Source organism: Strongylocentrotus purpuratus, unplaced genomic scaffold, assembly GCF_000002235.5.
Source record: "Strongylocentrotus purpuratus isolate Spur 01 unplaced genomic scaffold, Spur_5.0 spur5_scaffold_11, whole genome shotgun sequence".
NCBI lineage: Eukaryota > Metazoa > Echinodermata > Echinoidea > Camarodonta > Strongylocentrotidae > Strongylocentrotus > Strongylocentrotus purpuratus.
This window is the reverse complement of record NW_022145596.1, coordinates 10,665,486-10,692,384: the sequence shown is the minus strand read 5'-3', so window position 1 is coordinate 10,692,384 and position 26,899 is coordinate 10,665,486. Positions and strand designations below refer to the sequence as shown.

At 36.9% G+C, this 26,899-nt stretch overlaps 1 protein-coding gene across 1 annotated transcript; it reads right to left on the bottom strand.

Annotated features, from left to right (window-relative positions):
• Positions 1-1,230: 1,230 nt before the first annotated feature.
• Positions 1,231-26,314, bottom strand: LOC756329 (chromosome-associated kinesin KIF4). The gene is made up of 28 exons (XM_030980616.1): positions 26,191-26,314; positions 24,058-24,302; positions 23,298-23,482; positions 22,778-22,864; positions 21,969-22,135; positions 21,227-21,321; positions 20,647-20,766; positions 19,912-20,087; positions 19,322-19,392; positions 18,565-18,619; positions 16,849-16,926; positions 16,154-16,396; positions 15,056-15,280; positions 14,493-14,596; positions 13,303-13,447; positions 12,853-12,963; positions 12,050-12,133; positions 11,393-11,503; positions 10,448-10,594; positions 9,804-9,915; positions 8,969-9,051; positions 8,098-8,268; positions 7,323-7,430; positions 6,820-6,897; positions 6,117-6,218; positions 5,088-5,237; positions 4,405-4,551; positions 1,231-3,935 (listed from the first exon to the last, which is right to left on the bottom strand). The coding sequence occupies exons 2-28, from the start codon at positions 24,293-24,295 to the stop codon at positions 3,555-3,557; spliced, it is 3,774 nt and encodes a 1,257-aa protein (XP_030836476.1). The 5' UTR covers positions 24,296-24,302; positions 26,191-26,314; the 3' UTR covers positions 1,231-3,554.
• Between the last annotated feature and the right edge of the window lie 585 nt (positions 26,315-26,899).

The following is a 26,899-nucleotide window of genomic DNA, read 5'->3' as shown; positions in this document are numbered from 1 at the left end:
CTATGAAACCTCAGTGCCATATCTCCAGTACACAACTCAGACATTAATTTTTTCTTTATTTTTTGGTTTGGTTTGCCCGTTTGCTTGTCAGAAAATTTATTTCAAGGATTGTTGTGCCCCTTCCTTTACAAAATCCTGAATCCACCCCTACTAGTACAGTAGCAGTTGTTGATTATCACAAAAGACTATGGTGAAATCCCTCATGTCACTTATTGAATGTACATACATATAAGTAATGGGAGATTCCAGTCAAATACACCCATTTCAGTTGTTTTGTGTATATCTCCTATACCACATTGGGTGTGAAGTTTGGATGTGCAATACCGCTGCAGTCAAGAATCTATTTTGAATATCGCTGTGATGTACAGACATATTATATCATTTACAATATGTCACTATTTTATTTGTATAGTCAGGAGAATGTCATTGTAATAGTAGAATGTGTTACAGGTCTGCATGATGTATTTTTTGTATCCCTATGCAGAGCTGCCAACCTCCAGAACAGAAAATCCGTAATCACAAGGCTCAAAATCATTAATTTTGGGAATGAATCAGTAGTTTCCTATGCGGCGCTATTCTATGAATCTAAAGAAAACTGCACACCAACACTGCGCGGACGCATTTGGTGATTTTACTCACACAAAGTTGCTAAATATTGATTTTCAGGTCATCACAACACATCAGTTTCCAATGAAGAATTGGCTTCTTTTAAGAGAATACTTTTTTGTTGTTTTTGTAATCCATAATTTTAGACAACATACCATACTGCTGTAATGATCGTTAATTACTGGAAATCCATACAAGTTGGCAGCTCTGCCTATGAAACACTTGTATATACATATATGTATATTATGTTGAGGTGGGTGATAACTTTAATTTTTGTGCCATAACAAAGCAAAATGAAACACTAATTTGCTTTAATTCTATTTTTTAAAGCAGTTATCTAGATCTAAGCTTTAGTTAAGTTATTGTAATAGCATAATAAAGTACCGGTAATCATATTATGTCTATCAATGCATCTCATGTAAATCAAAATATATTTTGTTGATTTGAGAGCCAGAAGGGTGTTAACTCATACACAGGTTCTGTTACATATAATTTATGACTTTCTGGCTCTCAACCACCATGTGTGAATGTACTAAAATTTGTGTAGTACTATATTAATGGTAAAGTTTGTTATATTGTCAAATAAATCCTTTTGAATATCAAAACACATATGAATCACGGTTGTTTCATCAGTAAGAAATTAACAATTTTATTTCATTATCAAATCACCAAATATATACCGGTACTGGCGGTACAGTAACAGTGCACTATGTACAAAATGTGAAAAGGCATTTTGGAAGTTTTTTACAGGTTAATAATTGCAACAACATTGAAGGTACTTGCTTTGAGATTGTAGAAAATCATATAGGTACATGTATAATTCCTCAGTGACATGCCAGGTGATTTTGCTGCTAAATTTGATACAGTAAACCACAGATAATCGTCACATGTCCACACATGTTTCAAAGATTATACATACCGGTACAAAAAACCTTCATGCTGATGCAGCAATAGGCAATTAATATCTGAATTATTCGTAGTTTGCTTGAATCAAGTCTGCATGTATGAAGATTGCTTCACTGCAGACATTTGCACAGTCATTCATTTGATAGAGCAAACTAGAAAAAAATGAGCAGAGATGGTTAGCTATCTGGATCAAGAATCTGAAGAGAAATCCACAGCAAATCTTGCATCTCAAAATAGAACATTTGCAGCACAGATATTAGGATTTGGAGCAGTGCTGAACACTGTAGTGGGAAAAAAAATGCTACCTTCTTTCGAAGAAAAAAAACCTGAAGCCATTGAGTCTGACAGCAGATTCTCCTGCAGCTTATAAAATTGTGAAGTTGTGTCAATAAGTTTTCAAAAGAAGAGAGCTAGAAAACAAGAAGTGCAGGATATTTAACAAGTATGAAACCTATCCCACACTAAACGATTAATTATAACAATAATATGGCAAGGTTTGAGGAAATAAAATGATGGAAGAGTATTGTGAAACTTTTCAATTAAGAATATGACAAAAATAAAAATGGCAGGGAGTAGCAAATTTTATGCACAGAGAGAATGGCTAATCAGGTCTGAATATGACAAAGTTTCATAACCTTTTCCATTACTCAAAGCTTGAAAGAGATTGCAATTTCAATTTTACTATTCGTTCTTGCACTTTTCAGAACTTCAATGAGGAAGATTTTAAATTTCCAATCTTTTATACCTAACCTAAATGCACTATTTTCTTTCTCAAATTGACCAGACAGATCTTCTTGAGGGTAATGGGCAGACATTGTATTTACAAAATTATTATACACATGTACTATATTTACAAGTCAATAAAACCCTAGGAGACTAGGGCAACATGTATTCATTATTAATTCAAAGAGAACATCTGATAAAGAAATATACACATTTTTGCAAAAAACATCAACAGCTAGAAAATAACAATGGCAATAGAGAGAAAAAAAAAAAAATGATACACACATCTTCTTACATTAATTCTTCAAATGTTCTCTACTTCATCTAAGAAATGCACAATTGGAAGAAACAACTAGCGATCATGATTAAGGTGGGATTTTTTTTCCACAGTTCAGAATTGAGCTTTTACAGATCCCGACTACCAGCATACTTGTACTTTCTGAGATATAAATGTAATTTCAGCAGTACTGCATATGAACAAGCTTTCCTAATATTCCCATTGCTTCTTGCTACAATTTATCTGAAAATTCTGTGATTTTAATTTCTTGGAAGAATTTATAAATCCAGACAAATATTAAAGGTTTAATTGCACTAAGATTCGGGCCTTGGCAGAAGCAGCCAACACTTTACCTTATGTTCTTCAAAAACACTGTATTGAAAGAACTTCCCATGATGGTCGTGAGATGCTTAGATGTTCTATTGCCCAAGCTATCAATGTATACATACAGCAGGAATGCTTTCCAAAGCACAGTCAATACAACTTGTTCATTGATAGTTTGCTTGAAAGAACTGGTACATGTACAAAATGCTCACTGAAAGCGACAATTCTAATATAGAATGCATTAATTCATCATTTCTTTTGCACTTGATCATACATTTATTTCGTTCACTTGCTTTCTTCAGAAGCAATGCAGAAAAGGCCACAGTTACATCAATGTTTCACCATACATGTACAAAATGCTCACTGAAAGCGACAATTCTAATATAGAATCCATTAATTCATCATTTCTTTTGCACTTGATAATACATTTATTTTGTTCGCCTGCTTTCTTCAGAAGCAATGCAGAAAAGGCCACAGTTACATCAATGTTTCACCATTAATTCATGTTGTATCTCTTTAGTCAATTTCACACACAATACAAAACAAATACAATCACAACAAGTCTCAGCTAGCTTTCCAATGCTTTGAAATACAGAAGCATCTACAACTCCTCTTCAAGCATTCACTTTACTTTCCCAAAATATGCTCCTGATAGGAAAAATGCCCCTCTCACCAAAGAATTGTCACTTATACTTTTTAGTGATTTTTATCAGCTCAATCAGACATCCAGAGGTTTGAAGAAGCTGCGGTTGGTAGGACCCAGCAGTTTCCTCTTTCGCTTCACGATCCCCTCATTCTCCACGTTGGTCAATGACCCCTTGATCCCGGCGACATCGCCCTTCGGCTTCAGGGCGTCGGACGATCGCTTGCGGGAAGCCCCTCCAAAGGCATTCTCCCGCTTTAACTTCGGTTTGACGGTTTTGCCAGCATCCACTGAGCCGTTGACAGGGGCCAGGACCTTGCGGGGATGGGGCTTGCTTGGCAGCTTGAAGTCCCGGAGGCCAGGAGTGTCTGCGTCTGCTTCCGATGCGCTGTTTTCTATGACGACAGTGGTGTTCATCATGTCTGTGTTTTCTACGCTGGTGATGTTGGTGGAAGTCTGTAAAACAAGGGAGTAGAATAAATGTCCGTGAATTTTCTTACACTAAAACTTTGTACTAGCTGTTAAATACTTATGCCAAAAGTTAGCTTCATAGATGTACTGCAAGGTTCTGGAATCATCAAAATGATAAGAAATTTGGCCAAGTCTTCATAAAGTTAGAAGCACTGTACACAGAAAGATGAATATGGGACTACGCACACGTGCGCGACACGTGTATTTCATATCTCTCGACAGGCAAGAGATACACTAATTTACCAAATATATCAATTAGTAGGCGGTTTCCCATCAAAATTTTTATCATCATGTAATATTCAAAACATATTCTTTCACATGATTGGTAATAAGAGCTTCCATTCCATTTTTTGAAATTGGGGCGTTTCCAATACTGGTCTTTACCTTTAACTATCAATGTTTTAATTATTGTCATTACTCATTTTAATAGAAAGAAAAAATTGAAGCTACTCACCGATTCTGCACTCTCATCTGGATCATATGAATCACGACCTTTGCGGTTCGCACAGGTTGTCGGGTCACACCTGCAGGCCTTGCTGCAGGAACGACCGTTCCTCTTACAGCCGCATGTACCGCGACACTTAATTTTGCAGTTACATGTCTGTAATGATACACAAGACGGTAACATTCGTTAAGAACAGATAAATAACAAGCATGAACAACCAAGATGGACCCATTAAAGTTCAATCCAACCTTGAGAGCAGGTTGCTTTGAAGGAAAGCAGAATCATCAAAGAAAAGATTGATGAAAGTAGGAATGAAATCAGGCAAACAATAAGAACGCTAGGACTTTTTCAGGTCGATATGGGTGTAAATCTGTAATGTCTTTGTAAAGGAGTTTCAGATAAACCTCCCATTCGTTCCAACACACAAACACATATTTGAAACCGAGTATGATCATTAGGTCTACGAAGGACCTACATTTCTAAAATTGGCTGGACTTTTGACTTCTGTAGAACATCCAATAAATAATTGTAGGAAAAAAGCAAGTCATATGCAGAACATGTGACACACCTGCCAGCTTTGTATTTCCAGATAGGGGACCTTCTCCCTCATCTTTTCAATACTACACCTGGGACAATTCAGGATGGAGTCTCGATGGAAACGAGTAAGTTCATTAAAGCGAGTGTTACTATACCTTGGCTCGAGATGCCTTCCTCTTGACGGGGGTTTCCATCCAGTCCGATTCTGAATCAGGACTAAACTCAGAATCACTCTCCCCAGCACTAAAGAATTCCTCCAGAGTGACACGTTCTATTTTCTTCGCTTTAGGAACTGCGGTTGATCTCTGCACATAGCACGATTTCAAGGGGAAAAAAGGGAAGAAAAAAATTAACTTTGAAGAAAGACACAGAAATAATGTAACAAATTATCTAATTCTCTCAGACATTTATATCCTTTTTGTACTGATGTATTTTCATGCTAGTCAAATAAAAAAACTTGGACAAAACTAGTGCCATTGAAAGTGGAATTAAGCAACCCTGTGGATCATGCATTCTTATATTCCAAGTCATAGACAAACAAAATATATCCAGTTCTCTGTCCGTAACTGTTTCTCTCTCTCTCTATAAAGCAAAAGTGTTAAGATATAAAATCAATGGGAATCTATTAAATTACTAAGTGAATACCACACAAGAAAGTTTATTGAGATACTCTGTAACAGCAGAGCAGTTATCCTTTCAAAATTTACATTTTTTAAAATGTACAATACATGTATGTTTATATGTTCTATAAATCACGTACAATGTGAAAATCATAACATAGAAAACCTACTACACGTAAAGGACAATAAGCGAGTTTGTAAATAGCTCTGGACCACATGATCCCAAAATATCCACAGATCTTAGACACAATGGATACTTCCCACCTGTGCATTTTAGAATAATCACTGCCAAAGTGATGGAGGTGTTTCATTAATACCTTTTGTTTGCCTCTTGAGAAGAATACTTCCACCTGTGTATCTCATAAATGTACTATTGGTGCATAAATGAATACTGATGAAATAACTTTCATGAGCAGGATCTGAATATTTGTCTCAATGGTTTTACAATTTGGGTACGAATGACCTTTATCTGCCCATGTGCAAATCCTAATTACGAACTCGCTTATTCTCTGGAATGTGGTATTCTACAAATACGATGCAACAGAAATACTTCTAGAAAATTACCTTCTTCTTAGGTTTCATTTGAGGGATGGGTGAGGCCTCTGGGGATGTGAGAACAGGCATGAGTGCAGACTTCTTCCCCTTGTACGTCGCTACTGTTAGTTTCTATGGAAACAATAAAAACAAATTAAATGGAAGGTCGTCAGAAATAACCTGCTTGTAATCGATTACTTCAAAAACATTTTACCCATATTTGCCCTCCTGGCTCTACCCAATCAAATGGTGAAAAAAAGGGAGGGGGAGAAAAAACAAAGAGAGAAAAGAGAAAGGTAATAAAAATATGATTTAAGATGATTGAGCCCCCTCCTAACCCTCTTCAAGGCCTTTTTTTCTCACATTTCAGCAGCATCAAAATGTCAACCCCTCCCAAAAAGATCAGTGCCCACTCAGTGATGGACCAACACTACGCAGATTTAAAAAGCACTTTGGAAGTGCATAGAGACAAGTATCCTAATGTTATGTGTACTAATCCAAAACCAGAACACCGTTTTCCTTTCCTTTAATGCCTGTCTGCACTAGTTTGGCCAGGAGGGATTAGATCTCCCTGCTTGGTCACTGACAGGTGGTTATCTCATCAAATCAGCTCTCAATTAACATAAGAAAAAGGGGATCATGGGGGACCAACGCGTATCGCTCAGGCAATGTTTGCTATACAGAGGGCGCAAGTAGCTACAAGTAGTGCAGTCCCGCTTTAAGGTATGCTTACCTTCTTGAGCTCATCATTTTCTAGTATTGTCTCTTGAAGCTGTTCATGTATGGACTTCAACTCCTCAATCTGCTCCTCCTACAATCACAAACAAACACAAGCATTAATAATAAGGACATTCTGTATCTCCAAATGTGAAGAAGTCTTTAGGATATACTATATAAAGCAATTTCAAATGGGCTGGGCCCGTTGCACAAAACTTACCATTGATGGTAATTATACCATCAATGGTAACTAGCATGGAAACCTTGATTTTGATTGGCTGTTGAGCCCTGTTACCATGGTAGTTGCCATTGATGGCAAAGTTGCAATCAAAGATAAATTTTATGTAACGGGCCCTTGTTTCTCGAGGGAGGCTTGAGTGGTTTTGCAGCCTGCAAAATTGACAGGCACATTGAGGGTATTCCATCAAGTCTTGTTTGATCAAACTGCGACTCATTACATATTGAAACTCATGAGAGATGGACTTTGACATCAACATGAACTTTGTAATAGATTCTGACCTGGAAATGAAGCCTTTGTTTGAGCATGCTCTCCTCTCCACTCATCTTCTGTTCAGATTCGTCCACTTTGTCAGAAGCTGATGAGAGCTGAGTCAGTAGATACAGAATCTATTGATAAGGAAGAATCAGAATAAACGGAACATATAGGTAATGTTTATATCCTGTATACATTGATGTATAATATATGTACAAGGAAACATGAACAAGAAGTACAGCTTACAAAGGGGACATGACCCAAGTGCACAGCTATGAGTATGCCTCAACAATAGAAATACAATTGACAAAATATTAGCAAATGGAAAACTAGCAGTTATAGGAAGATTAAATGGTATCAAAAAAATATAACAAACTCTAAAAGATCCTCATCCCTAAAATGAATGAAATAACAAACCCATTTTTAACTGCAAGTTAACATCAACGTTCTCAAATTCCACTCTCTATGCCAAAAATATAACGATAACATCAACAACTGTTCTCAAAGTTAAAACTACACCCTACAACAAGAAAACTGCAGTAGGTATTATCATATTCTTATAGAAGACCAGTTAGAAAGCTTAGATGGAATTAATAAGATGTATAGCTTTATTGAGGTACTGTGCAGTCAAACATCTCTGTAGTCATGTATCCATGTCAGGTATTATACAAGTATTCATTGTTTCATAACTGACCTGGCATGAGTTGCAGGTCATTCTATATTTAGCTATACATGCTGGTCTGTATACAGACTCTGTTAACTAGCTATCCCTGCAGGTATAAAAGGGGATCTCATTCTCACCTTGTCTTCATGAGCTCTTTGTATTTCCGTCCTTTCTCTCTCATAAGCCATCTTCACCTGGTCCATCTCCGTCTCCATCTCTTCCTTGTCTTTGTGTGCATCGTCAAGGGATGACTGATGATCAGAGAGCTTGCTCTGTAGGATGCCCATCTCTACCCGTGACAAGGTGGCCTATGTGCGAGTAAGAAAGGGGTTCAATTTACTTTTCTTTGTTCATTCATTCACTCGACAACCAATAACTGATTCAGCACATTTTCATTCATTTATTTATTCAATCACTGATTTATTCATTCATTCATTCTTTCACTCACTCATTCTTTCACTCATTCATTCATTCACTCACTCATTCATTCATTCATTCATTCAATACAAAAATACATACATCCGGCTAAACATTTAAAACTTACACATCAAACAAGAATTGCAAACGTGACTAAGGTATTACAGTATGAAAAAGCTGGTAAACTTGGCCCAAAGGCTATTACTTGGAAGCCAGCAGTGATCACAGGTATTTGTGTATATTTTGCACTGGTGATGGGATTTTTACCTCAAATGTTTGAAATAGTATTGTACGAATTGGTAAAATAGTTAATCATAGGAGGTTATAGTGAAGATTTTAAAACACAAAGTCTACAAAACTTAAAATTTAGGGCTATTCCTATTTAGAAGTTTGGTGTCCAGCAAGTAAATTACCTCTAGACTAGAAATCTAATCGCCATGCAGGGCCAAACTTGCTGACAGCATTAAGAAATACCAATCCCTCTATGACAAATACAATGTTTAGATATTGTAAATGCTGAGAATTGACATTTCTTCATAGTCAAAAGAGATATTGATTAGATTGTGTAAAGATGCAAAGAGATTGACTTACTGCCTCCATGAGTCTGTCAATGCTACACTTAGCTTCAGGCATACTGGTGATGTTATGCCATCGATTCGTCTGTGACTTCTCATCTGCAGAATAGTGAGAAGGTAATCAGGAACGAATGAATACATGTAAATAAGAGGATATAAGAATAAAGGAACGCATTTTGATAATAATAATAATAATAATAATACTCAGTTTTTAATAGCGCAAATTACAATTAAGTCTCTAAGCGCTATGAAAATAGAAGAAAATCAAGAAGTGAGTACAGAAGAAATGAAATGATAAGAACATAATAGCATAATAGGAAGACCTAACTAAAACAGGCTATGACTATGATCACATCTGCAGAATAATGAGAAGTTAAACATGAACGGATGAATAAATGTGAATAAGAGAAAATAAGAATGTATGAATGCATTTTAAAGTAAGAAGGCCTAACTAAAACAGGGTATGACTATGATTTGTATCTCTCTTGTGGTTTCCCAGAACAACACTGTTACCCTACATCTCAAACATAAAAATTGTAATTCCCTTACATATGACAGCCCTTGAACATTTCCACTTTTACAGGCACAAATTTTATGCCCGTCAGAGTGGTATTAGATCAACAACAACACAAAAAAGAAGAAAATACAAAGAATAAAGCTACAATGTGCAATGGCCTTATACTTTGCCCTTGAGAGAGAGGGGATTGCAGCATTTGAGTACAGCATGAAAGGACAGTGAACTGTTTTGTGGCATCTGGGTAATTTGCCACCTGATGTGCTTACCACACTTATGCTCACTACAGTTACAATGTATGAGACGTTTACAGCAGAGCCAGAAACTAGGAACTCACCATTGTCAGCGTCCATGATTTTCTGCTGGAGATCCGAGATCTGGGCATTACGAAGTTCAATCTCTGATCTCAGCTCATTCAATCTAATCAGCACTGGCTTTCCACTTGGTGTCTACAGAATAAAATGACAAGAGATATCAAAGGTTACTCCTTTTGGACTGCAGTGGCGTATTCTTTCAATGTTCTATTTGCACCTTGATTGCAAAAGGCTGTCTCAATTGATTAAATCAGAAATTTTCACAGTAAACAAATGGTATTGCTTCAATGTGAATATCTTGATTTAATAAACAAAAGCTTCTTTCAAACACAAGGCAATATACCACTTCAAAAACAACTGCAGCAGCAGCTAAAATCATGTCCATTTAGTGTATGCGTATATAGCCACAGACAGATCAGAGTCAGCATATGGGCCATTGTAAGGCTTTTTTTTTTTAAATCCTTTTTTGCTTTTCATTTAAATATTTCTGGGGTATTTTCTGCAAAATATTATATATGGTAGGCAGTTTACATTTGTTGTGGAAGGGGCTTAAGAGACAAACAGGAGTGAAGGATAGTTTCTTCCATGTTTGAATTTGAATTCAAATATCACAATAACTACCGGTATAAAAGGAAATGAAGCACAATAATCTTAAATATGGTATTACCTGACTGTCACCCTGTGGTGTTGATTGTGATCTCTCCAGGCGCCCAATCTCCTTGGACAGGGTCTTGCGGTCATTGAGTAGTGAGGCTAGATGCCTCTTGGCTTCGTTCACACTCACACGTACCTCAAGCTCATGGTCAATCCATGACTAGAGTGCAGAAGATAGAAAGATCAAATATGGTAAAATTGTCAGGATGAATACAAATTCACTCACACATGTAATAATAATAATATTAATCTGGATTTTTAAAAATACAAAGTTCTGTCCTTAAGCACTCTACAGATATCATACCCCTGGGCATCGGATTCATTCCTGCACAATGTGCACCATCTCCACTCCCTGGGGAGTATTCCTGCCATATGGTCACTGTGAGGGCATATGGAAATTACTAACACCTGGGTATAGAGTGGCAAATCTAGATTAACGCCTTGCCAAAGGACTTCGGTGCTGTGTCAGGGATCGAACCTACGACCTATGCATTTCAAGTCTAGTGCCACTCGACTACGGCACCTCATGACTAAGCTATCTGGGATAACCTCACACGACAATGGTATATTTCTGGCAGTGCGAGTGGTGAGGTTTAGCAAAGGAAAAGTTACTGTAGGTTGGACAATATGTGAGGAAGGAGAAAAGGAACACCGTGAATTGAATCATTCATCAACGTAAATAAGTTCTTCCATTCTTCTAATGATTCATGAGTTTCACTTTTATTGGTGCAGTAGTGATTTTTAGCCAAAGCAACAACCTATGAAACAAACTCTCAAACTGTTGACAAGTCTTCCTTTTCTTTCTTTTTTTCAGTGTTTTAGGTAGCAAATTCTGTTTAAAGTAATACTAGTAACAGCTCGTTTTCCCTTTTTTTATGGTGAAAAAAAATGTACATCTATATACCAAGGTGCATTTGTCCCAGTGGAAACCAATTGATGAACATATTTTCTATCTTACCTTGATCCTCTTGCCCATGCCTTCTAGTCTGTTGGTATCATTCGTCTTGCCATTCCTTGCATTACTCTTCTTCTCAAGAGCATCTTTCAATCGTCTATTAGCAGCTGAAGCCTGCATTTCAAAGAAACAAAGACAATATACAATTCATTGAAACAGATATTTATAAATTATAAGTCTTTGTGAATTATTTTTTTCTTTCACAATTAGCACATTCTGTTTAAAACACAAGGGTTGCCCTGTAGCTTATCACAGTAGGAGCCAAACAGAACCATTAATTAGGAGAGTTTGGCCGACCCCGTTTGAGTTGGGCGCAATATGGCCAATACTGCTTTGTTGGGCAAGCACAAAAAAAAAAATATATATATACCATGTTATGTTGTGACCAAGTGAAACAAATTTGGCAAAACTCTGTGCCTAGATAGATGGCTCTGGCGCGTACTCTTGTTTGGAGCTGATCCCTTAAAATATCCCAGACTGAATTCCAATGGTGGGACTCCTGTAGGAGGATGCTCCGGTGCTCACCAATATATGTTTCCTGAACTTTAGCAAATATTGCAATCATTAAGTACTGCACAGAAAAATATGTGACCTCACGATGTTAATCATATGCGATTAGACCCCCAAAAGAAGAAATAAAAGTAAAGGTATGTCACGTACCTCCTCCATTTTCCTCCGAAGTACATTCTGGGTCTTCTGGTTCTGACGTTCTAACCTGGTGTATTCAAACTGACGCTTCCGATCCTAAACAGGCATTAGGGAATGAATAAACATGAATTCAATTACTATTTTTTCTTTACATCTTATTGACACACATAACACACAGCTGTACAACCCTATATATTTTAAGAATGTAGGTGAAATTGGTAATTGATATGTATGGGTTCTAAAAATAATATATGTCATATATCATGCCTCTCTAACATATTCTCCATCACATACTGTATCAAATTGATCACACTGCAACCTAGATTGTCAAGATATTGTTGGGAAAATATGCACAATATAGATTTTAAAAAAGGTAAAGTCGATTATAGATCATATTTAAAGAGAAGGTCGAGTTCTGGAAAGAGGTGACAATTAATTTGTGAGCGTTATCATTGTATTTATGCAAGTGTGGATGAACATCAGATGTTCCCTGAAAAGCATGGCTCTTCAAATGCCTTCATATTCTAAATATGGCCTGTAACATCGGAAAAATCAGGACGGATTTTTATGCCACATGTTCGTGTAGTCTCATATACATCTTTCTGTGTACAGTGCTTGTAACTTCACCAAAACTTGGCCCAATTTCTTATCATTTTAATGATTCCAGAACCGCACGACCACAATACACACAAATACTTATATGCTAGATGATCAACCTTTCTGGTCGATTCCACACCGTTTCTTTCACAATGCAATCGCATAACCAGAACTCAACTTCATCTTTAATATGAAAGTTACAGTGTGAATAGACCTACTTTTGCTTTGAGCTGTAGTACTTCTTTATCCTTGGTCCGTTTCCATTGCTGGAATCTGCCGGTGTCTTCTTTCATCTGTTTCATCAGTCTCACCCTGGCTTGCTTCATTGACTGCAGAAAGAAAAGGTCATAGGTCAAGTGAATAATAAGCTCCTTTGGATGAAATGTCACAAACCTTTTAACAATGTACACTTAATATCCATTCCTTTGAAAGCATTCCTGGCAGGTGTCATTTGCATACATATTCAAATGAAGAAAACAAATTAATAAGGTATACATTTATACATCTTAATATGAACTCTAGAAATGTGCATCTTATATAAAGTGTCAAAATCCCTGGACAACTACATTGTACTGATAGCTTCACTTGGGAGAGGTAATCATTATACCTTACATTGATGAAATATCATCAAAGAAAAGTTATATAGTATAGTAATAATTTGTTCATACCCCAATCTCATTGTTGAGTTTGCCGACGGTGAGATCGCTCTTCTCTTTGAGTTTGACGAGCTTGGCTTGTGAGTTGATCTTCTTTTTCAGCTCACCAAGCTGTGCCTCCAACTCCTGCAGTCTCTTACGACGCTGCTCACTCAACCTACAAAAATACATATATATCATTAGATTTTAAAGCCACACTGTCCTGCTGGTAGCTACTTGCTCCCTCTTTATAGAAAACAATGTCTAATCGGTGACCAGTGGTCCCCCATGATCCTCTTTTTCTTACCGGTATGTTAATTGAGAGCTGAGTTGATAAGGTAACCACCTGACCAGTGACCTGGCAGGGTGGTCTTATCCCTCCTATAAACTAGTACAGATAAACTTTAAACAGCATTAATCACTCAATTTATCATTCTCTCTTGAGTCTATGAAACAATCAGTACAATTTTATCATTCACTCAACCTATAAAAACAAACCGCATGAAATTATTGTTCATTTAACATAAGTGCTAGGAAGATAAACAAGCACATGATCTCTCAATGGGAACTTGTCTTTCAGTCAATTCAAGGGAAAGTAATTGAAGAGGACACCAACTCTCTAAACTTCCAGTTTACCCTAGAATCATCCCTGCATAAATTGAGTGATACTTGCTTATTTTGAATATCTCGAAAAGATTCCTTGTGAGAAACCTCGAAACCAAAAGGTTACATTTCAGAAAAAGAGGACTTACAGAAGAAAGAAAATCAGATCATGGTTCTATTCAAAGAACTAAAGGAAAAATGTTGAATCTATATATAAATATCAAACATCCATTTATCAAATTTCCTGATTTTCTACCTTCAATCTAGAATGAACAAAGTATAATTCAACTGAATGCAGATTAAAATTAGTGGCTTGCAAACATTTAAAGGGGGTGGTTAACTGGTTAACGCCATCTATGTCTTCTTTTGGACACAACTGCACTTGATTAACGGTAGTCAGCGACTTAATCTCTACATGGTCAGTGCGTGCTAGCGTTCGAGAAACAGACTGAAGTTCTCCTCACGCTTCGGTTTCGCATATGTTGCACTACATGATTGCTGCGGTCCCATCAACTGTAGTCGTGTTGGCCCCCGAGTCAGGCCACGGGAAAGACACATAGTCTCATCATGCTACATTCCCTTATTTCAATCGACAGTACATGTGACCTATCATGTCTTACTTGTTAGAGTTTGCATTTGTCTTGGATGCAAAGAGTTCATGGCTCAGGGTCTCCTTCTCCTTCGACAGTGTGTTCACCTGGTCTTCCAGCTGCTTCATCGTCGTCTGCATTAATTCAACATAAAATGCCATTCGGTTTTACATTAGGCAAAAAAAAAAAAGATGTTGTAATGCCCTTTGCTCTTGTAAAATGTGAATTTTGGACATAATTCTCCCCAGCTTAGGCAGAAATCTTGCCAATGTTCCTGACAAAACTTGTTAATATTCAGGAATATAAGGGCTATCATTGTTGCTATCAAATGGCTCCTGCTCAGTGTATAACTAGAGATTCTTTCTCAATGTGCTGTAGAAAAAAGCATTTCCTAATCAGTAATGAAGTTTAACATTGTAATTGATTGTATATTTTAAACATATTTTCAAGTTTTAAAAAGCTAAAGTGCTTACTACAATTGCTTAACATTACATGAATCTCTTCATGAAATAATCCACTCCAAATGCAGCATCAATGTTTAAAAAAATTAGTTAATAAATCGATTTCTGATGAAAAGAAAAACTTGCTCTGACCTCATATTGTATCCTCATGACCTGCATCTTCTCATCACTCTGTCCCATGGTCTGGGCAAGCTCCTGCTTCCTGGCCAGGGCGTGGTTCAGCTCATGAAGCTCCCTGCTAAGGGCTGCCTGGCGAAGGGCATGGGTCTTGGTGATGTCGGGTGAGGAGGAAGCCTCGCCTTCGGGCCGCGGGGAAGGTCCAGTGAATTCGGACTCATCGGATGATGTAGCAGCAGTCTGTGGACAAAGCATGTTAATATGAAGTTAGTGTTCAAAATGCAGTTTATATTTTTATTGGCACTTACAACAACAACAAACAAAAAAACAAAAAAAACAATTGCAATGTATCATCCAAACCAAGAAAATACTAAAACAAAACAAAAACATAACAAATTGTAATACATGTCTTTCCCTCAAAATTAGATATTACTGGCAAGTCATTTCACACAACTCAGTATCTTTGTCCTCTTGCAATGACAAATGAACATAAAGCACAATTTTCTTTTAGATCGAATTTCCCTCCTAAACCTTAAAAAGACAATCCTCTTTTGATGTGTTCTGTCCCAAGCTTCCTTTTTTCTTCTTCTAATACTGAAAATACAAGTACATTTTTATTACGCGAAAGATCTTCAAATTGTAGCACTACTAACAATAAAGGGATAACATTCTCATCGAAGACAATCCTGGACAAGATGGAGCCCTGTGAGGCCTGTACACAGAGACCGAGAAAGCCTGAACAGAGAGATGACAGGACTTAAAATCAGGCAAAGCATTGATGACAATTCAAATAAACCAGCATTAAAGGGCAAGTCCACTCCAAATATAAGTTACTTTCAATAGAAGCAGAAAAATCAAACATGCCAATCAAAAAAGTTCGAGCAAAATTGGATAACTAATAAGAAAAAAGGCAATTCGTGCATTGATTTCCATTGGTTTATAGTTGTACATTTTTCAAAAATTCATAACTTTCTTATTTGTAACCCGATTTTGCTCAATATTTTTTTGATTGGTTTGTCTGATTTTTCTGCTTCTATTGAAAGTTAGTTATTTTTGGAGTGGACTTGTCCTTAAATTGTAATAAGGAGTTATGTACATGCATTGGATACTCACTGTAGGTCTCGACTCATCTTCACCATACAGTGCTTCAGCCTTCTCATCCTCCTCCTGCTGATTCTCTAAATCTGCTATCTTCTGCTGAAGGTCTTTCATGACTCCTAGCTGCTCTTTGACCTTTGACATGTCATGCCCATCCCCTCCCTCGGCGATGGTCATGTCGAGAACTCCGATGCTCATGTTGGCGCTCGCTCTGAGCTCCACGAGTTTTTGCTTTAGCTTTTCTTTGGTCATCTCAGCCTGAGAGGTAGAACAATGGAGTAATGAAACTTATTTTCATCACGAAAGTATGAAAAAACACTCATCTAAACCCCAGATAACACTTAAATATGATCTACTCTATGCTTCCTCCCTATCCCACCCGCCCCTCCCCCCTTCACCCACTCTCTGTCTCTCTTCTTTAGTTTTTAAACAATTTATAGGTCTCATTTTCATAACAATGCAAATTCGATATAGGAAAAAAGGAAATATAAGAACATTTTCTTTTGTGATAACAATAATATACATAATACTAATCCATGCCAAGAAAATATATGTTTAACAAAAAAGATTATGTACATGAAATACTGCCTATTTAAATTGCCCTGTGTATCTATCTCTCTCTCTCTCTCTTCTATATCATCTTTCTATCTTAATTATTTTTTTCCCAAGGACAGGATTTTAAACAATGATAATAATAATAATGTACTTACTAGGATGACCTTTTCATACATCTGAGTGGTTTGGTCAATAGATGCCTGCAATTCATTGGACAGCTTTGTGTTTTCAGCCTATTATAAGGTATTGGAAAAAGGTGAAATAAAAACAAAGAAACAATTTGTGTTTAAATATTCTTTCAATTCAAGTAAAAATTACTTTTAAACTCTTGAGACATTCTTAGAACAGTAATTAAGTAATTAAAACTTTTCTACTAGAATCCACTGAAGAAATCATTGCAACATTATCACTAAATTTCAATATACAATGTATGGATCTAAATCTGCAAAAAGTAAAGTTTTAAAAAAATAGATGGCGACCTGCACGCAGTCGAAATTAATGCTTCTGCCACAGAGCAATTTTACAAACCAAAACGGAAGCAATTTTTTAAATTCAAGTTTGATTGTAATCCATCTGTCTGTTCTAATGATAATGCGTTCACAAGCTATTTATAGGCATACATAATGAGCCCCATGACCTTTGAAACTAAAATCGAATCAGTTCATTGGCTCTGCAAGATGCATATACATGTCTTGAGTTTGATGATAATCTGTCTATTGGTTCTCATGATAATGCGACAAGCTATTTTTGAGTACAAAATGAGCCCCCACTACCTTTGACCTTTGACCCTAAAATCTAATCAGTTCATTGGCTCTGCAAGATACATGACCCAAGTTTGGCAGGAATCCATCAATCGGTTCTTGAGATAATGCGACCACAAGCTATTTTTGCATACATAATAAGCCCTGTGACCTTGACCTCGTGACCCCTAAATCTAATCAGTTCATAAGCTCTGCAAGATACATGCACTATGACGGACATAAACATGACGGACAAAGAAATAGGACAAAATATACAGTTCCTCATGTAGACAAAGGAACATCCCTTCATTACTATTATGTACAAATGTGTAGAACAGGTGTCACATACCTGTTCTACACATGTTTACATAATAGCAGTGAAAGGATGTTCCATTGTCTACCTGAGGAACTGTATATTTTGTCCTCTTTCTTTGTCCGTTATGATCATAGTGACTAAAGTTTGGAGGGAATTCATCAATTGGTTCTTGAGAAAAATGCAGACATACGGATGGACGGACAACCCGAAAAACATAATGCCTCCGGCTACTTTGCTTTGTAGCAAGAGGCATGAAAATCATCTACATACAATTCAACTTGGATTTGAAGTGAACTTTTGAACCTGAGTATCTCCAATGTACATTACATTCCTTCTTGTTTACAGATTTTAGCCAAGAGATAACTATTTGGAAGATGATTTGTACATTTCTTCATTCCAATAAAGTACATTTCTTCATTCCAGTAATGTACATTTCTTCATTCCAGTTTTAAATGTACATTTATTCATTCCAGTAATGTACATTTCATGGAGCTAGCTATTGTTAAACATACTCCAGGGACGTTTCACAAAGCATTTTTTTCAACAACAAATGAATAAAGTCAGTGACAAATCTGCTGATAACCAATCAGAAGCAAGGATTACACTAGCTTATAACAAAAACTGTCATAAGTCACTGATGACAAGTTTTGTGAAATGGGGCCCTGATGTGAATGTCACACATCATCATCATCATCATATATAGGGAGTGTAAAATATCATGTAGGCCTCCCTGTCAAATCACTTGGTACATTAGTAAAAGTCTATAAACCAGTGCATGCGTGGATGTCAGAAAATCAGATGAATGGATTGCTCACCTCAAGGGACTTGTTTCTCTCCAATAAGGTCTTCAGATCTTGTCCTCCTTCCATACTAAAATACAGAGGACAAAAACAAATTTGATGAACATATGAAAAGAGATCAAAAGGCAGATAAAGAACAAGGTGATCAAGGTACCAGTGCAATTATCATGAAAAATTTCTTTCAGAATCTAATTTGACCTCCAAAATTGTGAATGTGTGGTATTATAACTACAAAGCAAATTTTCTTACATATATCTAAGCTAATTTACCAGGGGCCGTATTCTGAAAAATATTTTATCTTTTACACTAGGGGAAACAATTTCAACTGTCATAACAAACTGAAATTGAGCGGAACTAACTCTTCCCATTGGTGCTTGCACATATGTTTCTTTTAACTTTATGCAAACGCAACCAGCTTTGTACAGACATTACCCAATGAATTGTCCTAAGTTAGATTTGTTATGCCAAGTAAAATTGTTTTATTAATTAAAAGATATTTTTTTCAGTAAACCACACCTGATGCCAGGCAGGGTGTTCAACTTGTGCTTGCTTGCAATTTAGTACGTTTTCTATCAAGTATATTATTTACAGAACATACATAATATTTCATAACTCGAGGATGAAGGACAAAACTTTTTCAAAGTCACATCTCACATGAATACATTTATGCAAAGACTGCAATCATAGGCTATCACAAGTTCACAACACAGGATAAAACTTTATATTACAATAAAAAGAAATCTAGTTGTCTCTGAAAACTATGAATATTTACATCACAGCTGCGGAATCACCCTCTCCATTGAGAATTTTGCCTTGAAGGAGCTGGATCTGAAGTTGTTGAACCTTGAAAACAAATTTGATACACAAATAATAACAAATATATTGGATTTGAATATAGATAGATTGAAAAGACCCCCCCCCCCCCCCAAGGAAAAGATAAATAATGAATTAAAATGAACAAACAAGATAATGAATGAATAAATTGATAAATGAGCGTTTTTTTTTAAAGGTCATATAAAAGTGAGATGCTACGTAGATTCCCCCATGTCAAGCATATATATCAATGTCAACCCCCCCCCCCCCCCCTCCTTAACAGCACACCGGGCAACACGTCCATACCTACCAACATTTGAAAATGAGAATTAAGAATTTTTTAGCACGGTATGTCTTCGAAAATAAGAAATCTGTACCCTTAACAGGCGTTCGCACATGCAGCGGCAGTGTTAGTTGCTGAAAAATCAAAATTTTGACAAAACAGAATATTCCGGATTTTGGGGTTCTAAAAATCCAGAAAGATGGAATATTTCGGATTATTCGGAAGGGTTGGCAGGTATGCACGTCACTCCAGGACCCATAGTTTACCTGTTGCTTAAGTTTATTCAGCTCTGCTGCCTGTGGGTCTCTGTTCACGATGGGTTTGTTCTTGATACGCCTGGCCCTGTCCGCATAGCGCAGTGTGTTCAGGGTCTCTTCCATGTTGGAGTCTGCAGGGCTGATGCAAGCGATCATCACAGTCTGGCTGTTGCCTCCTAAGGAATCTGCATGCAAAAATTCAAATCATTTTTCAATAAATCATTGTGCATGGCAGAAGGGGGCAAACGCAAATTTTTGTCAACTAAATTTTGTTTGATTGCTGAAGTAATAATTATCACTTTTAACAATTTAGACAGTAGATGGGCTGAAAATTTCCTGTCAATGTAGTCACAAAATCCATATATGCGATACTACTTACTGGCACCAATTTTTAAGTTCATACCTCAAATATTAAAGCAGGAGAGATGAATGGACATACAGAAAACATAACAAATCCTCCAGCACCATCTTCAGATGGCAGAGACTAATTATCCCACAGGATTTCTGAAATTCCTACATTTTGAGAGGAAGGTCTGATGGTTTTCAGGAAAGTATACATTTTTAGCCCTAAAAAATGTTGTTGTTTTTTAATCTCTCAGTGTGCAGAGCACAGGAGTTGGTCATTCTGCCCACCTCTTGGATCTATATACTATCAAACATTGTGGAGCGTGTGTGCAGCGCTTTGTAACTGCAAGGAAAAGGCGCTATATCAAATATCTTTTGGATTGGATTGGATCACTTTACCTTGTAGAAGTCTAGTCAGCTTGGAGTCTCTGTACGGTATATGTGACTTGCGTCCATTCTCATCTCCCAGCGCGCTGATGACATTGCCAAGAGCTAGCAAACCACGGTTGATATTTACACCTGCAAAATAATAAGAAGAAGTGTTACCAACTTATATAAGTGGGTTTCCCACAGATTTTTTAATTCTGCTAACTAATGTGATTTGTATGTATTTTTTTGTTTTATTAGCTAGCCCATCTCAGCTTATCAATGGTTGTGTCAGGCCTATGGGTTACAGTACATTGTCATACAATTCGGATTTTACATTTTTGTTTACATGTATAAGCCCAATACCTCTTACAAATACTGTTGTCAGGCATATGGGGTGCAGTCTATAATAGTTAAAATCTCACAGCTGAGACCTAGTTTTACATGTTATGATCTGCAGCAGTTTACACATTGTAACTACCAGTTTGGTCGTAAAAGGTAGAGATGCATTCACAGCACTTCATATCGGGCCCTTACAGAGACAAACACACATATCTAATGAATAATCTCTCTATGCAAGTTCCCCCAGAACATGGCATTTGACGTAGCTCACCTTCTCTGAATCGATCTCCCTGTGCTTGGGTGCGCTTCGCTCTCTCCGAACCAGCAAGATCCACCAAATGGAATTTGGCATGACAGAAGGACTCGCTGGAAAGTCAAAGAATAAAATAGATATGTATGAATAAAGAACAGGGTGTTTCACAGAACTTGTCATTAGTGACAAATGACAGTTTTTGTTGTAAGCTTCTGAAATCCTTGCTTCTGATTGGTTATCAACAGAGTTGTCATTGATTTTTGTCATTTGTCATTGAAAAAAGGCTTTGTGAAACAGGTCCCAGAGGCTTCCTTCACTTTTCTGTATTTTGGTGCAATGCAGTAATGCTCAAACTGAATCATTGCACTTGCCCTCGTGTGCATAGAAATTGAAGATCAATTCATTAATTCTATATGGGCAGGCAAAGAAAGAAATGCCAACTGATCGACTGAGGATTAATTATTAATTTCACCTGAATGAGATTGCATATATATGATAAGCAACTGGAGGACCTCCCACTTTATGTTCTATCAGAGGGATTTGGTGATGGAGCCTTGAGAATTGGTGGATTATCAAATGGTACTGCCTCATCAAATTGGTTTAAAAACCTGAGAACTCCCGCTCATGAGACCACTGTTATACCAGTAAGCTATCCCGCCTTCTCCTCCTCCTCCTACGTAAGCACTATTGCCCAAAGGGAAACGGGATGGGGCAGGAATAAAATATCTTTGTTGCAAAGTGCTTTCAAAAGTTCACTCACCTTGAATCTTTCTTCTTGAGCTGTACATAGATGGTGAAGATAGCATGTGATCTGCTGGACTGGAGGTTCATGGCCGTCGACCCTGTGGTCCTGCCTACTGAACCATTCTCCAGACATCTGAACATGTCACCCGCACTAGTCACTGTCACCTCACTTAATCCAGCCACCTAATTCAGACAGAAAATGAGATACATTCAATGAACTGCATACTAGGCTCAAACTCAACTTGTAACTAGGCAATGTTTCATGATATTAACATGCATTTCAATGGATGACAGCAAACTTGTACTTGTACGGTTTGTGAAATGATGCCTAGGTGTATTATCTGGAGGAGGCCTACAGATTTTAAAAGACACACTTTGGAATCTCATCAGGGGGAATTAGGAATACAATGTGTTTTTATGTTTTACAAAGAAGTTTTCAGATAAACATAAAAATATATAGGAATCATAATATAAGTTTTAAAACCAAAACAAACAAAAAGGAATCATTCTTCAAAAAAGGGATGGTTGGCAGCTATGTGACTAAATTTAATCTGTTTCTAGTACTTGCTACCTAAAAATAATGCGATCATTGCAAAGTAGATATGAATATACAGGATATATCTGTTAATAAAAAGATTTTGGTTATCAGCAGCATAAACATGCGTGTACATATTGTTTAACCATGAAAAATAATTTGTTTGAGTGCAACTTGCTTTCAACAGCAACATTTAAAACTTCAAGTATAAAGCTTTAGAAGAAGATACAGCTGAAACTGCTTACATTGCAAAATGGAGGTATGATTTTGCTTACACTGCAGATACTTACTCTGATTCCACCATCTATATCTTCTCTGATAGCAAGTGTCTCCTTCTTGTCCTTTGAGAGTAGGTCATGGATGTCCTCATTGTAGATCTACAATACAAATCAAACAAATATTTTGGTGAGTATTGGAGAAAAATGAAATCTAAAACCCTCTCCCTCTCTCTGCCCCCTCCCCCCCCCCCCCCCCCCCCCCCCCCCCCCCCCCCCCCCCCTCTCTCTCTCTCTCTCTCACTCATTTTCTGTCTCTTTATACCGTTTTCTGATCTCTCTACACAAAATTATGTACCATTAATTGAGAAATTATGGGAGAGGGGTATCAACATACCTCAGTATAGCATGATAATATTAATACATGAAGAAGAAAAAGAAAGCAGATTTAACAACTTAGATTCAAATAGTTTGCCATTTCCTCAGCAATAATGGAGCACACATAATATCACAGGCCTCCATATATATTTTTATATTGTAAGGTGGTAATGTGAGCGGGCGAATGAAACCATTATACAAGTTTAAATTGACTTACCTCTAGGTAAGAGACCTTCAGGACGATCTCCATGTCCTGCTTCTCATCAATCAATTGGAAGATATTCTGGATGACCCTAGGGATGACCCCCATCTTCAACTCATCGGTCATGTTGTAGGCATTGCCCATGGCATAGGTTTTCCCCGATCCGGTCTGGCCATATGCCAAGACCGTTGCATTATAACCTTGGCAGTAAAAGGGGAAAGTGGAGCAAAATATTAAAGCTATTTAGCATGATGTTAGAAACATTCTGTATTATATCTCTGATAGAAATCCAACTGTCTGTCTGTTTTTAATTGAAGGTATTTGGTCTAGTGTATACCTGCCCATCTGCTAGTTGTACCAGCACTGGGGAAATGCCTTAGTGGTGGGTGATGGCGATCTGGACGAGCACTGGAAAATTCATAAGAAATAACTCCAATGAAAACATTACTTAAATATGCCATCAATAAAATACTGAAAACATGTTCCTATAATTTAGTTTATCAAAAAGGAGCTCCTATTTACGAGGAAAGTAGTTTGCACTGTACTTGTGAGTTGTGACCTCATCATTTTATCCCAGTAAAAAGTCTAGCCGAAAGTGCAATTTATCTCTGGAAAGTGGAACGCTCCATTATAGTTTTGATGGTAAAATGTGACAACTGATGCAAGAAATATGTTGCAAAATACAAATTATATAAACAAAATATGTATGCAATAAAAAAAAATTTTAAAGGAGAAACTATTTCTTGTTATTTTCTGGAATGAAATTAGCAATCACCTTTAAAAAGTCCATCCACAAGACGCGCTACCACCTTCTGATAGACCATCTCCTGTGGGTCCTCAGCCCTTAAGGCATAGTCGAAGGTGAATGCCTTGTTCTTGCCTAGGATGACCTGAGGCTCACCAGGGGTGAAGGAGACACACAGCTGACATCCCTCTGCAACCTCTTTGGATATGAGGGGGCGGGAACGGATGGCGACCCGCACACTGATGTCCTTGGCTTGTTCCTCCGGCATTGTGAGCCTGGACATGAAAGGAAAGAATTCAATGAGAAATGTTCTTTTCGTTGGTTGGGGCATGAATTTCACCTAGCATTAAAAGTGAAATTGTAGTCACTTCCTGACTTGCACAAGCCAACTTTTTATGTCGCTCTATGAATACGATCAATGCAAAATCTATACAATCCTTGAATACTGCTGCCTTACAACGATTACATTACAAAAATTATCAAAGTTATACATTGGATCCTGGTTGGTTTTTGACGATAAGGCTCTAGTTCCTACAAAAAAAAAAAAAAAAAAAATACGCCTCAGTCTAAGTTTTACCTCTTAGATCTATAGTTTAAAGATCTATTGATCAGATGTTAAGGGTCAACTGTCGCCAAATTTGACGTAAAAATTAATAATTATGGTAAAGGGATTACCTTTTTTTGGTACTTTTGTTTATGTATCAGATTTGTCTTTTTCTCTTCCTTTATTCTTCTCCCTTTGGACCTCACTTTAGGTCAAATAGGTTTTATGACCATGAACGTCCAACATCTAGGGTAGTTACTACTTAGCTTCATTACTAACACTACACTAGTACATGTCCCTTTTGCAGCCAACATCAAGGAAAAGAGCGATGACCATAAGAAAGATTTCACACCGAAGTAGACACGAGGTTTAATTGTGAAGATGACCGTAAATTGGGTGATGGTTCGTATTCCTGGATTACTGTAGTTCTTGGATTTTTTTTTCTGTTGCAGATAAATTGTTAATTAGTGCCAAATTCATGCATGTAGAATTTTACGCATTAAACACTGCACATTTAATTAGAATACGCGCTCCCATTGGCCGATCCGCTTATGTGGCTTTGAATTTAAGTGAGAGAGGGCCTATTTAACTTAACTTCAACGGCAATGCCAATACATTATACACCGACATGTCATACTTTAAAAAACAGGTGTCGCACTTCACACATAACAGACGCACACATGGCATTGGTACACACATAAAATAGAAATATCAACAGACATTCAGTACAAATTTCCAGTTTGTTCCTAAAATATGACGAAAATGAGAATTTTTAAAACTTATACAAAAGTTACGTAAGACTTAAACTCTTAAAGTTAAACTTAAGTGAAATAATTAACCTTTTAAGGATGCTGAAAACATCGTAACAAAAAGTGAAAAGACTAAAGGGTTTGACTGAAATATATCATGATTTAGGTATTGGATCAAACAGAAAATCACAAGCTTTCTCCTCGCACCTATATCTTATAACATCGAGCGAATGGCAGCCAGCGACAGCCAATAAGAAGGGCCCTTGTAAGCGCCGATTTATTTTAGGAAAATGAGGCTGAGATCGGATGAACGTAATGCGCATGTGCTAAATGTAAGCTAAAGTTTACGTGTCATCATGAGTACTGGTTTATCAGTCATGATTGAATGTTTGATTAAACATGTCAATTGTCATGATGAACATTCAATTGTTGCAATTGCATTGGCAATGCAATAGACTAGATCTAAAGTTAGACCCAAAGGCAATGTTCATCATGTTCATAATTAAATCTTGTAAATCAAGTAAATTTAAGACTTAGACTCTAGATCTGGATCTATAATCATTATGGACATCAAAACGTTATAATGGCTAGTGCTATTTGATGCTCATTTCTTCGTGAAATTCAAGTTTCAACAGTAAACATTTTCTATTGTTTAGTGTCCGGACAACCCATCGCGTCGTCCGACGGAGCGAGAGCTCAGCTCACCCGAAGGACACGGCTGAGGTTGAGCTATGCGTGCGTTAGGAAACATGCTGATTCTGCGAGATTAAAAAGTATTTTCACAGCTGTATCTGTATTCAACATCTCTTAATTTACAGTTATGAGTAGATCTAACTGCAAACTAAAAATAAAATTATTCTTTAAACTTACAGTGCCAGAAATGGATCCAAACATATAACTTGAGTTGACTTGGAGGAAGAAGATGCGGCACTGTATCCTTTGGTTCTTACAATAATAAATAGCCGTTTAAAAACCGTGCACGTTATCACACACGGCACAATCGACCAATCAGAACACGGTATAGATAGCACTGGCAATTTCGTGATGATGCCATCTACGACGGTTTGCTGTGAATAATGCTGAATACTGTACTAGAACCTTGTCATATTTTTATATTTATTTGTTTATTTATCCGTCGAATCATTTATTCATCTATTTATATATTCATTTATCTATTCATTTTTTTTTTCATTTATTCATTCTTACATTCATCTATTTCATCATTTTATTCGTTCATTCAGTAATTCATTCAGTAATTAATTCATTTATCTGTTCATTCATTTTTGAACATTTTCTTTGGAATTATATGATGTGAAGTGAGGCCTATTCCTTTTTATTTCCCGTTCAACATTATTGCCCTGAAAAATTTTTGCTAGCAATTTCATTTTCAATTTCTGAAATCCTCATTTATATCGTAACTCGATGTTTCCACCTTTTTATTCTATTCGGGAAGGGAGGGATGAAGTGACCCTTCTTCTCAATTACCGTAACTTAGTAATGTGCGTTCCCAACACAAGTGTTTGTTTTCTAGGTTTTCGCCTCCTTTTGCTTTTTAACATATTGCTATGAGAATGAAATT